Below are 16762 nucleotides of genomic sequence, written 5' to 3' on the forward strand. Positions count from 1 at the left end.
ACAGCACCCAGAGCTCTGGTTCTTCTGCTGCGTGCAGCACTTTGAAGGTGAAAGAGCAGGGATGTGCTCACCTGGAGTAGGACCATTGCCATGGTCAGACAGGAGCTGCCAGGACAGAGGCACCATGAGGCCAAAGAGGTTAAACAGCTTTAAGAGAAATGGTGCACTCAAATCTTCTCAGAAAACCTGGTCTAGGGGGTGACACTCCTACTCGTGGCAGGGAGGTGGAATGAGATGGTCTTCAAGGTCCCTTCCAACCCAAACCATTCTGTGGTGGAGGCAGAATCTTAATGGGCAGACCCACCTCTCAGAATGTGGTGTTCAGTTTATTCCTTGTGGTGGCAGAGCCAGCCCATGAACTCGGTGCTGGTGAGACCACACCTTGAGTGCTGTGTCCAGTTCTGGGCCCTCAGTTTAGGAAGGATATTGAGATGCTTGAGCGCGTCCAGAGGAGGGCAACGAGGCTGGAGAGGGGCTGGGAACACAAGCCCTGTGAGGAACGTTTGAAGGAGCTGGGGTTGTTTAGCCTGGAGAAGAGGAGGCTCAGAGGTGACCTCATTGCTCTCCACAACTCCCTGAAGGGAGGCTGCAGACAGGTGGGGTCGGTCTCTTCCACTGGGCAGCAACTGACAGAACAAGAGGACACAGCCTCAAGCTACATCAGGGAAGGTATAGGTTGGATATTAGGGAAAAAATTTTCACTGAAAGAATAATAAAGCACTGGAATTGTCTTCCCAGGGAGGTGGTGGAATCGCCATCTCTGGATGTGTTTAGAAAAAGACTGGACATGGCGCTTGGTGCTATAGTCTAGTTGAGGTGTTAAGGCATAGGTTGGGCCTGATGATCTTAGAGGTCTCTCCCAACCTCATTATTCTGTGATTCTGTGATTTATGTGTCACACAGCTTTTGTGCAGGCCGCTTTCTGAGTGCCACAGATGAAAGGCATCGTCGTGTTCCTGCTCCTTGAACAGCCCAAAGAGTTCTGTTTGGCCCAGGGGCTCTGTGGGGAAGTGAGCTGCCTTACGCAGCAGTTTATCAGCCTCAAATATAAGAAATCCTCAAAACCAATAATATTTCAAGGCCGTCTCACTGTAATGAGAAGGGCATTGAAAACGTGAGGGTTCCAGGTGACAAACACCCCGATACCACGGGAGTGCAGTGATTCTCTGGCTGCACCCTCTGCCCTGCTCTCTCCTGACCCTTTTCTCTGTCCCCCTGTAGGAAGGAAGCCAGGATGGATTACAGCTCGCTCAGCGGGGTCCCGCGCTTCCTGACCCGGCCCAAAGCGTTTATGGTGTCTGTGGGGAAGGATGCCACCCTGAGCTGCCAGATCGTTGGAAACCCCATCCCAGTGGTGAGCTGGGAAAAGGATAAACTTCCAGTCCAGTCTGGGGGAAGGTTTAAAACCACGGAGGATGGGGATTTGTATCGGCTAACCATCTACGACCTGAACCTGGAGGACAGTGGCCAGTACATCTGCCGGGCCAAGAACACCATCGGGGAGGCTTTTGCTGCTGTCAGCATCAAAGTGGGAGAGGAGACCACAGTCACAGAGTCAGCCCCTTACTTCATCCAGAAACCTTCCAACATCAAAGTAACCTTGGGAGAAGACGCCATGTTCAAATGCAAAGTCCAGGGCAGCCCTCCCCTCTCGGTGAACTGGGAGAAGGATGGGAGATACCTGAGGAACAAGGCAGACGCTGGGCGCTTCCAGATCGAGTCTGCTGGGGAGTCCAACGCTCTCACCATCCAGTGTGCCCAGCTGGGGGACAGCGGCACCTACACCTGCCGGGCAGAGAACCTCATCGGCTCCGCCAGCGCCTCGGCCGCGCTGGTGGTGGAAACGCACGGCTCCTCCAACCCGGGCGTCAGCAGCAACTGGGACAGCAGCTGCGGAAAGACGGCCTCCTTGCTGTCCCACCTGCAGAAGAGGCGGGAGGAGATCAGGAAGACGGACATCTCCCACGGGACTCTGGACGCGGCCTCTGCCCAGTCGTACTCCGCCGTAGAGGGGCTGTCGGGCATCGGCTACAGCCTGTCCCGGGATTACGAGCGGGCGGCGGGACTGACCAAAGGGGCCCGCAACGCCACTTTCGGGGCGCTGACGCGCACCTGCAGCGTGACGGAGGGCAAGCACGCCAAGCTGAGCTGCTACGTGACGGGCGAGCCCAAGCCCGTGATTGTGTGGAAGAAGGACAACGAGGTCATTTTGGAAGGCCGGCGGCACGTCATCTACGAGGACGACCAGGAGAACTTTGTGCTGAAGATCCTCTTCTGCAAGCAGACGGACAACGGGCTGTACACCTGCACGGCCTCCAACCTGGCGGGGCAGACCTACAGCTCTGTGCTTGTCACTGTCAAAGGTGGGTGGCTGTGGTTCTCGCCAGGGTGGCCGTGCCTGCAAGGGCACACCCTTGAATTGGGGTGGGGTGGGTGGTTTGGTTTGAACAGCACTTCTGCCTCCAAACTGCTGCAGGGGAGTGTGTTTAGATGTGAATAAAGCCCCCCTGGTGGAAAGGGCTTGTGCACTTGAATAGATGATGACGTGGGGACAGAGTCCCATTGCTGGTGGTTCTTAGGAAGGGCAGTAAAGAGGTGCCAGGCAGGGGTGGATGGAGAAGAACAGGTTTGAGCTTTTCTGTTTTTCACATTCTGTGCTGCTTTAGTGTGTGGGTCTGAGCTTCATATGAGGGGATGGTGAGCTCTCTGCACAGAGCAGGGAGACAAAACAATTCCTTCTCCAGCTGGGCACCAAGGACAAATGATCCAAATTTCAGGCCCAGGAGCACAAACAAGGTGGGCTGGAGAGAGAAAAACAAGCAGGATGGGAGTGCATGGGCTAAAGCTGGAATGGGACAATTAGCTTCAGTACGCTAATGGACCAAAACTTATAAAAGTGTTAGGCCCTGTGACTGGTCGTGCATTTTGTGACCATTTTAAGTTCACCTGGGGTGCAGCTCTGGCTGGGCTCCTGTGCTGCCCAAGGTGGATCTATTGAAGCCTCCTAATAAATCCCTACTTTATTCCTTAGCTCCATCCAGTCTCTGTTCTAGGTCAGCCTTCTCAAGGCATCAGCTGGTTGTGGGGCAGCTGGGGTGCACCTGACCCCTAAGGCTCCTGTCAGGCCTGGTTTTACAGTGATGTAAGAGACCCATTCTCATGCTCTGGGTCAGTGCCTGCCAATGCCCTGTCTCACCCTCCAGGCTTTAATCACATCTGGGTTTGTGTTCACCATGAGGTTTACTCAGATGTGCCATTTGTAGTAGTAGTGGAAACCTCTCCTTACAAGATGAGCGTGTCAGGCTGCCTTGGATCCCCTGGGAGACCTACTCCAACTCTAATTACAGTCCAGCTCAGTTTTCCTGTACAGTGACCCACCAGCAGCCTGGTTCTTGCCAGGCTCTTCAGCCTTTTCCCAGCTTGAGTTGCTGGGTAGTCTGTGCTCCTTGAATGCTCCTAGAAACCTCCCAGGTCCAGGATGCCTTTGTTTGCCATAGTCAGTGGTGAAGAACTTGCCTTCAGAAAGTCACTCCACACTTGTGAAGGTCGGTCCTAGTTCTTCACAATGGCAGCAAAAGCGTGACACACAGTTTTTATAGAATCCCAGAATGGTTTGAATTAGAAGAGATCTTAAAAATCACCTCATTCCAACCTCCTGCTGCAGGCAGGGACACCTTCCACCAAACCAGGTTGCTCCAAGCCCAATTCAACCTAGCCTTGAACAATCCAGGAAGCTCAAAATTGTCCAGCTGCTCTCCCATTTGGCAAGAGGACAGCAGGCAGTTTTGCAACCCAGGCAGCACCTGTAAACGAGCTGTCAGAGACAAAAGATTTTGCCAAAAAGAGTGGTAAGATTTTGCCACTCGAGTGGTAAAACTGATGATTTTTCACTGGCAGCAAAATAAATTAGGAATCCAGATAAGTAGGAATTATCTATGTTCCATACTCATCTTTGAGACTCTCAGGTGCTATTTGATTTTCTCTTTTTCCTTTTTGGGACATCTCCTTTTACATTCAGAGTCTTTCCCATCAGTGGCTCGGTCCCTGTGTCCATCAGTGACACCTGATCCGTGGAACTCACTGGCACTTGTCCCACCCCTTGCTGTCCCTTGGAGGTGCTGAGTGGTGTGGGGAAGGGCATTTGTCCTGTTCCATAAAGCTGTGATTACCTCATGAGCTGGGGCTCAGAGCTGCAGATCAGCCCTTGGGTGGGTGATCACTTTGAGGATGGATGAAGCTCAGTTCCCTGCCCAACACTTTGCAAAAACAACCCCCCCCTGCTCTGCCTGTGCTTCTCTTATTGCTCTCACGGCTGCAACCTGTTCCAAAGGAGGTGGGGAAAGCAAAGGAAGCAGCCAGGCTGGGAGCAAGCACCATGGGAAAAGGCTATTGATCCGTGTCTGTTGTCCAGAGCTGCCTGTGAGTCAGGAGGCTGAAGTGGAAATGTTTATGGATTGTTTCTTTTTGACGCTGCACCACGTTTGGCTCCCTGTCCAGGCCAAGGCTGCCATGGAAAATCTACGTGTGTGGGTTATTATTAGGCCCTGCTAAATGACTCTCCTTTGTGTCACCAGGAGTTCTTCTCAGCCCTCCCAAGACAGGTCAGAATGATGCAGCAGATGGAAAAAAAAAACTTTTAATTCTGTTGTTTGTGTCACTGGTGATGCCGTTGGTTCATCTGCTATCAGGCTTGGGGAGGGAGATCACATTGGTGTGCAAACTTCTCTTTGCTCAGCCATGTGGGAGAGATTGAATTCTCCAAGGAGCCACCCCATGAATCATAGGATCAGAATGGTTTGGGCTGGGAGGGACCTTAAAGGACATCTGGTTCCAACCCCATGCCACGGGCTGGGATGCCACACACTAGAGCAGGTTGCTCAGGGCCCTGTTCAAGCTGGCCTTGAACACTTCCCGGGATGGAACACCCATAGAAAGCTTCCTATATTCTGTTAATCTAGATCCTAGATACCTAAGGACTCAGAAACCCGTTATTTGTGAACACTTTGCTGAGCCTGTGCCTTAAAGATCACTGAGATGGAGAAAAAAAAATATATTTTTGAGCTGTTCCTAAATGGGATTTAGTGAATCAAATTTAAACAAAGAAAGGCTACAGGGCAGAGAATCACTCTCCTAAATAAGGAAAACTGAAGCTTGATTAGATTCAGAAATGTGTCTGGAACAGAGATAAAATCACAGTCCGTACACTGAGATGTGAGCTGTAAAGGAGTTGGGGAAATTGTGCCCAAGAATAAACCTTTAACAAATCAAGGAGTGGGGAGGATGGGAGGAACATAAATAACCAGTCTGGGCTTCCTGAAGGCTTTGAAGGTTTCCCTAGGCCATGTGTAAAGTTGGTGAGAACAGAGTTCAGGTCTCCACCCTGGGCCAAGCCGTGTTCACTGGAGTCCCTGAATAAAGTAACCAGATACTGGATGAGAAGGTTAAAGGTTGCAAGCCAAACAGGATGGAGATGGGAAAAACACCCAGGTGCTGAGGCCACCTTATTCTCCCTCTGATCAGATGTGATTTTGGATGGTTGCTGTCATGACAGTCACATTGGAGATCTGAAAGAGAATTGCAGCTTGAGAAATGAGGAGGTAGAAGGGGAATTTGGAAAGCACAGTAACTAGGAAAATCAGAGGCTGAAGATGGTGGAAGTTTCTCAATCCACATTTGGCCAGCTCTTACTGGGAGGATTTTCCATATTCTTACCCTTCCTGGATCATTTTCATTAGACAGGGGGAAAACTTGCCTCTGGAATAATAAATGTGAGAATTCCAGCAATAAGAAAGGACGTGTAGGCAAGTGAAAAAGTGAGGTCCGGAGGGCAGATGTGCCTTGATAAGGTTAAGAAAACATTGGGCTTCTTTGCAGGCTGCACCTATTCTTAGCAAAATATGTGTTAGCAGGATTTGCTTTTTAAAAATAACATCCTCTCATTGCCAGTTTGCTTGCCATGGACCAAACAAAAAAGCCTGTGACAGACTGGAGAAATATCTCCTCAGGACAGGCAGCAAAATGAGTCTCTGATCTAAGTTCTTGCAGTTTCCTGCTAATTCCATGAGCTGCTCTTGCTCTGTGCTCCCTCAGTGTGTTGCTCTGCTGTGGCTCTCACATTTTTCCCAGTGGGCAGGTTTTGGCAGCTCTCTTATTTTCTCTCTTTATTTGCACCTCTCTGACCGGGGTGTGGTGCTGGTTATGGGCCAGATGATTTGGGATGCCTGCTCTCAGGAGATCCCTGGTCCTTCTGAGTCCCCTGACCCAAATCAACCCCCTCTGCCTGACCAGGCCCATTCTAGACCTTGTAAAGAGCATGGAGGTGTGCTCAGGAGCAGGAGGAGGAGGCTGCTGTGTTTTGGAACCACTCTGACATCTCCAAAAGCCCTGGGCTGGGTTCATCCCAGGCTTCAATTCAGTTTATCAGCTGCTGTTGCTCCGAAGCTCCATTCAGAGGGAGATAAGACGTGTGTGCACATGTCAGCAGGACGAAAGCAGAGTTGTTTTCAGAGGATATCTGTGACCCCAAGCTGCCAAAGATAGCCCTGCACTGCCTTTCCCTGGCTGGGAGAGCAGTACTGTTACTGCAACAAGCTCCTAAGAGTCAACCAACCCTTCTGTGCTTGAATGTTTAAGAGCTTTTTCCTGGAATAGCTTTTTTTTTTTTTTTTTTTTTTTTTTTTTTTCACTTTAGGTACTGCTTAGTGACTGTAAAGGGAGAGGGGTTAATGATATGGCCAGCTGCTCCAAGTATGGGAGTACACTTGTGTGCTTCTCAGGTGCAGCTTGTGTTTCCTTTTGGCCCTTGTGCAGGTCTGCGTGTTCCCAGTGGCAGCTCCAGCCTCCCTCCTGCCAGAGGGCTGCTTCCTTCTGATCAGAGCTTGCTCGGCCTCACAGAATCCCAGAATGGTTTGGCTTGGAAGAGACCTTAAACCTCATCCCCTTCCAAGCCCCCTGCCATGGGCAGGGACACCTTCCACTATCCCAGGTTGCTCCAAGCCCCATCCAGCCTGGCCTTGGACACTTCCAGGGATCCAGAGGCAGCCACAGCTCCTCTGGGAAACCTGTGCCAGGGCCTTACCATCCTCAGAATAAAGAATTTCATCATAATGTCTTATCTAACCCTGAAAAAAAATCAGGAAAGAAAAGGATAATCACCATCTGGAGTGTGGGCAGAGCAGATCTGTGTAACCACAGCTGAAGGCTTTTCAAGGCAAGACTTTGACTTGCCTTAAACTGAGGTCTACTTAGGCATGACATTAAAAAAAAAAAAAAAAAGACCAGATTGACATGGTGAGTTAGTGTCACCTTCCTGTTCCTGGTCATATTGTGTGGGTTCCCAGCTAGGTTTTGCCCTCAGGATAACAAAAGTAGTCCATAGCATTGCTCCCTCCAGGTGTCCTGTCAAGCCCTTAGAATCTGGTACCTTATTGAAACTGAAAGAGGGGAGGTTTATATCAGAAGAAATTCTTTACTGTGAGGGTGGTGAGGCAGGATGGAGTCACAAAAGCCAGCTGGGAGCTGGCACAGCCATTACTGGGAGGTGAAGGTACATCTCGAGGCACGATCTCTCACAAAGCATGAGCAATGTTTCAGCACTGGCTAATCCAAGAGTGTGACATGGCTGTGGCACCAGTCCCGTGGCCCTGACCGCCGGCTGTCCTCCTCAGTCCAGCTCCCCTTTCCCCACTTTAGGGCTGGGGTATCAGGGTGATGTCACAGCGCAGCTGTTGCTGGAATTCGACATTGTTTCAGCTCATAAAATGACTTCCCTCACTGTCATGCAGCTGCTTTGTGGGTTTGATCTATGCTTGGGTTTGGCCCTCAGCCCCACTGCTGGAGGAGGGCTGAGGCACTTGGGAGGCTGGGGCTTGTTCTCTATTTCTTTTATTGTCGTTGACAAAAGCTGATACAGAGCCTTTAGTGCTGGTGGGGAGAACAGAAAACTCCTCCTTTTGTGCTTTCCCCCACATCTGACTGTGCACAGCCACCTCACAGCTCTCTGTGCCCTTTCAGATCACTCTGCTGAGCTGATTTCTGCTGTAGGACCCTTAAAACTTTGGTTCTTGCACTAGCTCAGCTCTTCACTCTCACCTGGAATTTCTGCCCTGTGCTCTGTCCTGTGACCAGCTTGTTTGTCATTAAGCCAATTCTAGAAGGATTCCTTTGAAGGCCTTTTTCTCCAACCTGGCCTTGACCACTTCCAGGGATGGGGCAGCCACAGCTCCTCTGGGCAATTTGTGTTAGGGCCTCACCACCATCACAGAGAAGAATTTCTTCCTAAACGCCCATCTAAACCTACTCTCATCATAAACTCTTGTTTCTCCTTCCTGTTTTTACCCTCTTTAGAACCCACCATACCCTTCAAGGCAAAACTGAGGGATCTTGAAGTCAGGGAGAAGGAATCTGCCACCTTCCAGTGCGAGGTGCCCGTTCCTGGGACAGAGACCGCTTGGTTCAAGGAGGAGACCAAGCTCCAGCAGAGCAAGAAGTACAACATCGAGGAGGAGGGCACCTACCGCCGGCTCACCGTGCAGAACGTCACCACGGATGACGATGCTGTGTACATCTGTGAGATGAAGGAAGGGAGCAGGACCATTGCAGAGCTGTCTGTCCAAGGTAAGAACGGCTCTTGGTATTTCAGGTTGGCCAAAAGGGTGGGATTCACGTGTGAGGCTCCGGGTTTGTGAGCAGGATTTGCCACGTCCGTGTGGGCGCTGAAGAGGAGCAGAGTCCCTTATGGTGTGAGAGTGTGGTGGGTGGGTCCCTGGGGCTCCTGACAGGGTGTCTTTGGATACAAGGCCACACATCAGGGACAGGCTGTGTTGTACAAGATGTCACCCAGTGGGAGCCCATGCTGAAAGAAGCTTCCTCCAGCTGTAGCCTGACCCTGTAGACTTCTCTTTGACACCTTGGAGTGGCTGCCTGAAATAAGATTAAGAGAATAAAAGTGGGTATTAACTAAAGGCCTTCAGTAGGTTCAGCTTGGGCAGTCAGAAACCTCCAAGAGCAGCTACACCCAGGATGGACAATGGTCATGAGTTTTTCATACAGTTACAAGTTTGGTCCATTTACATACCAGGGGTTAATCCTTCAATTACAGCTTCAGGTAATGAAGTAATTTACTCCAAGTTTTCTCCCCCAATTCACAGAATTCCCAGAATGACCAGGTTGGAAGAGACCTTCAAGATCATCGAGTCCAACCCAGCCCCAACACCTCAACTCAACCCTGGCACCCAGTGCCACATCCAGGCTTTGTTGAACACACCCAGGGATGGGGACTGCACCACCTCCCCGGGCAGCCATTCCAGAACTTTATCACCCTTTCTGTAAAAAACTTTTTCCTGATATCCAACCTAAACTTCTGTTGGTGCAGCTTGAAGGGAATTCACTGTTGTTTACATCTCTCAGGGCCTGAGACAGTCAGGTGTCCCTGAGTTTCAGGCCTAGAGAGGAATAGTTTTTTCTGAATAAAACGCTGACAGGCTATGGAGTTTTAGAGCTGTACATAAAAGCAGTACAGAATGGAAAAAATATAAAATCTGTATCCTAAGACATCACCTTAACATGACCCCAAGCATCAGATGTGTCCCCTGGCAGTGTCACACCCATCTTGTCTGGTGTCCAGTGTAGAGTGATGAATTTTGTCTGGGATTGTGCTGACCACAGTGGAAAGGGGGTTTAGCAGCTGTGGTTTGTGGCCAGGTGTGTGGTGCAGGCTGCAGCCATCACCAGCATGGTTTAGATTGGAAAACACAGCTCCAGATCCCTGGGAGCTGGAGCTGTTCTCTGGAGTTTGGGGAGGGGACAAGGAAAGGACAAAGTCTGGATGGCCATGTCCAAGTGTCCTGAGTCTGGTGGTTCAGACTGAAGTGGGAGTAGGTGTAGTTGGGCATGGTGTGGGTGTCTCTCAGTGAGTAGACACAAACCCCAGAGCTGCAGGCACTGGAGGCTGCCACAGCAACAGGATTAATCTTGTCCTGACACATTTGAGGCCTGAGTATACTCCCAGTGAAACCAGAAGGAGTTCTTCATATATAAATTGCTATATGACAGCTGGGTGATGTGCATCCTCATGCAAATCCCTTTTTGCACCACTGGAAAGAGCTGGGAGTGCACAGAGGTGGATGCAGAAGGGAAAATTTCGTGCAGAGACATGGGAGAGTTCAGACTGACGTATTTTTATTGCACCTTCTATTAGGTCTGGACCAGCTTGCCCCTGTGTGTTTGCTCCCAGTAGGACAGCTGGTATTTTTTTTTTTCACTTTTTTGTGATATAATGGCATGTTCCACCCAAAAGAGAGTGACTGAGCCAGGTGGAGCTTTCTGGAGGGAAAGGAGGCAGAGCCTTCCTGGGAGAGCCTTGTGCCTGCCCTGGGAGGGGATTGGAGAGAGCAAGGTGGGGTGGGACAATGTGAGAGCTTGGCCATAGGTAAAGAGCTGTGGGATGAGGACAGTGCTGAGGGCAGAGAGGTCAAGGGGGAGGATAAGCAGAGAATCAGGTCTTGAATCTTGTGGTGAAACCTGTGCCTGACCTGTTACTTTATGAGGGAGTTCAGCATTGCTGTTCATTAAACAGCTCTGGGTGATCTGCCTGGGCCAACCTCTCAGGGACTGCCCTAGAGCTGGATCCAGTCACCATTGGTCATTGGGGTGGTCTCCTTATGTTTTGTCCAATCTTTTCTGTGAATAATCACATCTTACAACTTTGAGGTTGTCCTAGTAAGTGATGATACTCACAGTCACTTGGGAAGGACATAAATTCATTCCGTGTGAATTTCTGTGTTGATGCTAAGAAGAAACCTGTGATTTTCAGTGTCTTTCTTATTAATTCAGGTAAATTCTGTGTCTGCCATGTTGGTTGTGTGACTTAATTTGACAGAGGTGAAATCCTAGAGGCAGAGCAGAGACCTGTCTGGCTTAAGACTGACCTATTTCAGCCAAGTTTTAATTTGAATTCCCAGCATATGTGGACAATGAAAGCTGTCAAATCTGTTCTCTTGCAAGGCCATATATATTTTGTGTTTACCCAGCAACTGGCTCTGCTTGGTAGACAAGAAACGTGAGTGGCTGCAGTTCAAAAAAGATTTGCTTTTCTCTCTTTGAAGGCCAAAATGAGTCCTTGGGGTCATCTGTTCTGTGTGACTCAGAGCCTTGGAATTTATTTTCAGGTGTCTGCATGGTGTCTATAATATTTTGATTGAGTGTGGGCTAGTCCTGTTTCAGTCTGGACGGTCCAGTGCTGCCAAAGCTTTTAATATCTGCCGTTTGCTGACTATGATTATTTTGTTACCTGAAGGGAACATCATTAAAAAACTCCCACGGAAAACTGCCGTCTTCATCAACGACACGGCCACCTTCTGCGTGGAGCTGGACAACGACTGCCAGAACACCAGGTGGCTGAAGAACAGAGAAGAAGTGAAACCCAGCGACCGAATCTCCATCACGCGCTCTGGCAAGCAGCACACCATGACCATCCGGGAGTGCAAGGTGGAAGATGCTGGTGAGATTGCCTTCCTGGCCGATGAAAGCAGGACTTCCACCCAGTTCACTGTGACCAGTAAGCTTCTCTTTTGTTTGGCCTTGCTGTTGTGTCTTCCCGTTGCTGTTTCCAGTGCCACCGTGATAATTTTGGTCTCCAAAACCAGCTGAAGGTTGGGTGTCTGCCACAAAAAGCCTGACCGTGAGTGTTGTGAGGTGTTTGGAGGGACCCAAACAGAGGGAATATCTGTAGAGTCATGGAATGGGTTGGGTTGGATGGGATCACCTCATTCCACCCCATGCCATGGGCAGGGACACTTTCCATCAGACCAAGATTGTCAGGGCCTTGTCCAGCCTGGCCTTGAACACTTCCAGGGGTGGAGCATCCATGGTTTCTCTGGGTAAAAGCAGTGCTGAGGAAAGAGCATGGCACAAGCTTATCTCACTTGGCAGAACACTAGCAGCAGGTGCAACATCGTCAAGACTGGACCTGAAACAAAATTTTGGTGAAGTTGCCTATTTTTTTTTGCATTATTTTGATGACACTGCATTTCCCAGGTGAAATCTGCTTTATTAAAAAAAAAAAACACATGATTTCTGTCTCTGTTGCAGTTCTGGCTCATATATGAACAAATCACCCACTCCAGTCACAATTTGGGAAGAGTAATTCTTCTTTTGTCCCACCACTGCAATCGGTCAGTGGCAAAAAGGAATCTTTTATTTAACAGCTCTATAACTGCTGTGTTATCTAAACTTGGTTTAGGCATTCTGAAGCCATTGAACTAAAATGAAGAAAAAAAATGAGGAAAGTGTCACATCTGGCTTTGTGACAATTTCTAAGGTATTTGTAAAGTTGTAACATCCAAACAAACACCTATGTAATGGAAATAATAAAGTTCAGCTTGATTTCAGGCTCTGTTGTTTAAATGATGAAGAAAGCGTTGAGTCAAGGAATAGAAACTATAAGAAACTGCCTTCCCACAAACAGGTAATGCTGAAGAAAACATTGCATTACCATTTCTTATGGCAAGGTCAAGAGATCTCGTTCCAGGGCTTAGCATTCAGCTTAATGTTACCCTAATGGGACCTTTGACATCTATCTGTGACCAGCAGTTACTGACAGGCTGGTAACTGTGCACCCCAAACCACTTCTGTGTCTATTTCTGTAAGGAAGGAAAAGCGTATCGCCTTGAGATTTCCTATTTTTACACTTTGTGCATATCGGATTTACTGCTTGGAGAATCCCCTGTACTATGTCCACATCTTTTTCAATTAGCTGGGTGAGATTGGTGGTGGCTCTTCTGATATCTTTTATAATGTACAGGCAATGTTTGTGTATTATTTGTCATCTTGCATTGTTACCATACCCTTTTAAAGATGGGGAAACTGAGGCAGAAAGGAGATCAGTTGTCCCAGAGCTCAGTTTTTAGTTTAGGCTCATCAACAGACTCCATCTACAGTCAGGAATTCTTGAATAGGTCCACTGTGTGATTGTTTCACCCACCTCCTTTAAGCTGCATTAATTGCTCCTGGGTGTGCTGTTCATGGGATCACAGCTGGAGTCTGGCTGACTGACTTAACCCAGACACCTTTCAGATAGCCAAAATTAAATGAAATTAATCCTGTGCCAAGTCAGTAGAGGTGTAACTAGAGCACATCGGATAATTCCTCTTGACCATATAAGTGGCAGCACACAGTGAATAATCCTGATGGGACTTGAGCCTTCTCTAAAGGGTTCAAGAGGAATAAAAGGGTGAAAATAAATATTCATTATGCAAATACCTGCAGGAATATGTGCCATAAAATAGCCACATCTCCTCAATAGTAGGTTCTCATGGTGGGGACACATCTTTATGTCATTTCCTTTTGAAGTTAATTCCCCAGTCCCAAAAGCTGGTTCTGCATAAATTTCTAAAACAAAGATCCCGAACTATGTCACTCTTGGGAGACAAAGTTACAGCTTCTGAGTGAGGGTAGCATAAAATTCAGGAGCAGGACAGATACCCAAATGAAAGAGGCTCCAGGGAACATTCAAACCTGTGTAACAAGCCAGGCTCTCCATAACTCTTAAAAAAATTTGAACAACCTTTGCTGATGGCTTTACCCATCTTCTTCTGAGTGAAAATAAGAAGCTGAGTGTTAGTCTGCTTTGCCCAGGAGCTGTGAGGGGCAGAAATGTGGGTCTGTATCCAGCACTGAAGATTTAAGCCTACATAATGTTTGTTGAGGACTCCCTGATTGTGTTGACAGTTTTAATACTGTGTGTAGAAATCACATAGGTTTAGCTGTGCAATACAAGCATTGGACATCAAAGTTTGGACTGGATCTGGGATGATAATGATTCTGTGATCTTTGTGTAAAACAACCTCAAAGCATCTTCCATCCATTCTCTTGCTTTTCCATCTCATGCCACATTTTACGGAGGTTTATCAAGCAAGATGAGCTTTTAGTCCAGCGCGAGCTATTTTGGCTTTTCCCCTCTGACGTAACTCACTGCTCTGTTTCGTTTCGCTTCTTTCCCTTGCGCAGCTCCCAAAAAACCTCCCACCCAACCCCCAGCTGACCCTGTGGTGAAAAATAAAACAGAAACCTCAGTGACACTGGCATGGTCCCCTCCGAGGATGGAGCGGCCCATTCCAGTCGACGGATACATCGTGGAGCGCAAGAAACTCACCGGCTTCACCTGGGTGAGGTGCCACGAGTCCCACGTCCCCAGCCCCGAGCTCACAGTGAGCAACCTGGCAGAAGAGGCTGACTACCAGTTCAGAGTGTCTGCTGTCAATGCCTACGGACAGAGCCCCTACCTGGAATTCCCTGGGAGCTTGCACCTGGGTGAGCACGAAAACGGCGCAAAATGGGGTGGTCGCACACGCGGACGCTTTGAAAACATTTCCCGTGACTTTGAGGATGGAGCCATAGCCCAGCAAATCCTCTTTGCCTTCGCTGCTGGTTCTCCTGCTTCATGCCAACCACTGGCCTTTCACCAAAGGGAGGAAGGAAAAAGCCCAAAACCACCCCAGTGAGGGTGGTTGGGTTTCTGTGGTGGGGCTGTGGGTGTGTTTATGTTCCACTATCCCACATCAGGCTGTGGGGGAGGCAGGGCTCCCTGCTGTGGACCTTAAACCTGTAAATGCTTCTTCTGCACCTGCAATGAAAAGAAAAATTGAGATGGCCTTATGGCAGAATTTTCAATATATAAGCATGAGATATCGGTCTTGCACCTAGAGAATATTTATGGGCGATCATACCATCATGAAAACCAAGTCTCTCTTTAATCTAAGAATTTCTAGGAAAAATCCCGGGGTTTTGCTTTATTTCTAGGGTGCTGGTGTGCCCATAGAATCATTGGGTGCAATGGGATTTCTTCTTCCTTTGAATCACTGCATTAGAAAATATCTGTACAGATACTGAAGACCCACACAAACTTGGATCATACTGTGTCCTGTGACTGTGTCCTCCTTGTCCCTCGCTGTCTGAACATGCCTGTATTGTCCTAGAATATTTGGAACTGACTTGTTAGGGATATGTAGAAGTCCCTCCTTCTGAAATTTAAGAGTAATATTGGCTATTCAATAAACATCACACTTGTAGGGGACTTAGGTGTTTCTGGCCTATGCCTTTATACATTTTAAGGATTAAAAAAAAAAAAAAAAATCAGTAGAATACGCCTTTTTTTCTAGACCTGCAAAAACAAGACTCCAGAGGTCAGTTACCTGCAGCTGAAGGAAACAAATCCTTTAGACCAACCATGCATTTCCTTCAGTGCATGAGAATTGTATCAGGCTGCATTAATTTATTCTCACATCTTTTTTACCCTGACAATTTTGTTACTAAGATGAGTTATCCTCCAGCGTGACAGTCTTGTTCTCAGAGGTGTGTGTTCTTCTTCCCTAGAACCCGTCCTGGCTGTGAAGAACCCCCTGACAACAGCTGAAGTTGCACCTGGAGGGGATGCCCTGTTCACTGTTGATCTGACCAAGACATGTTCTGGCACTTGGTACCTGAATGGCAAAGTCTTACAGGAAAGTGAGACCTGCGTCATTAACAGAACCCAAACCACTCACAGCCTGGTCATAAAAAATGTCACCAGGAAAGATGATGGGGCAGAAGTGAAATTTGTTGCCAATGACGTTGAGACCAGCACCAAGATGAGAGTGAGAGGTATTTATTGTCATTGCTGTCCATTCTCCTCCCAGTCAGGGGGTGGTTGCTGGGACTTGAGGATTAAAACTGGGGCTGGAGGCTTTCCTTGGTCAGTGGGAAGCACCTGAAATTGTGACATATGATTAATGTGTGTCCTGGGAATGACCTCACAGCTCAGAGTGATTTGATCTGGCCAGCTGGTGGTATCAGAACTAGATTGCTTCACATCAGCTCATGAATTTCTGTCAAATTTATATCATTTACAACCATCTGTCAGTGGATTCTGTCACCAAATCTGCAACTAATTCACCTTAAAGTTGTAATTTCAGCTCTAGCTGACCAGTCTCTTTGACTGTAATAATCTTTCAAAAGTAAAAGAGCATTCATTACTAACAAAACTTTTCTTGTACATTTTTTTGGTCAACCATGTGTGGGATATACAAGTTAATATACTGGAACTTGAATTAAGATCAAAGTTTCCTCTATGAAATGACTGTGACATCTGTACCTACCACATTGCAAGGCAAAACATAGTGAATTCATAATGAATCCTTTATTCTGGAAGGATGTGTTTGGCTTGGGAGAAGATCTCTGCAGAAGCATGTTTAGAGTATTATTTATCAGTAGGAAAAAATGTGTTGTTGTTGGTTTTTTTTTTTTCTTAGTGACTCTGGCAATAAAAACAGATCAAGTTTTCTGAATTGGGAAAGAATGCACAGTATTGACATGAGTGTTGTTACAGTCTCACAAACCATGAGTTCTACAGTACTTTTCTCTAACAAGATAAAAATGGAGCCCCATCTCTCTCTCTACAAGGCCTTTCAAGGATCAACTGTGCAATTAAGAAATGGCACCTAAATTATTTTCATTTTTTACCCAATAGCCAACCACCCGTGCCTGCAATGGGGACTTTTTTATCCAATTACACAAAACCACCCAAACCCATGAAGAAGGAGGTGAAGAAGAAGGAGCAGCCTCTGCCCCAAAACCTCCATCTTGCTTTATATCTATTCCTGTATTCTAAACTCTTAAACTCTGAGTTTCCCAGCCTGTGATATCACACACTTCTATCCAAACTCCACCCCCACAATCCCAGTTCTGTCATTCCATTTTGGAAGCTTCTCCACGGCCTCAGGTCAAT

At 47.8% G+C, this 16762-nt stretch overlaps 1 protein-coding gene across 1 annotated transcript in view; it reads left to right on the forward strand.

Annotated features, from left to right (window-relative positions):
• Window positions 1-1234: 1234 nt before the first annotated feature.
• Window positions 1235-16762, forward strand: part of OBSCN (obscurin, cytoskeletal calmodulin and titin-interacting RhoGEF) — a 168714-nt gene continuing 153186 nt past the window's right edge. The window contains exons 1-5 of the mRNA XM_053972858.1: window positions 1235-2363; window positions 8347-8616; window positions 11297-11557; window positions 14008-14310; window positions 15373-15639. Coding sequence (XP_053828833.1) covers window positions 1235-2363; window positions 8347-8616; window positions 11297-11557; window positions 14008-14310; window positions 15373-15639 — 2230 coding nt within the window. The remainder of the gene's footprint in view (window positions 2364-8346; window positions 8617-11296; window positions 11558-14007; window positions 14311-15372; window positions 15640-16762) is intronic.

The sequence above is a fragment of the Vidua macroura genome, chromosome 1 (genome assembly GCF_024509145.1).
Source record: "Vidua macroura isolate BioBank_ID:100142 chromosome 1, ASM2450914v1, whole genome shotgun sequence".
In the NCBI taxonomy this organism is placed as follows: Eukaryota; Metazoa; Chordata; class Aves; order Passeriformes; family Viduidae; genus Vidua; species Vidua macroura.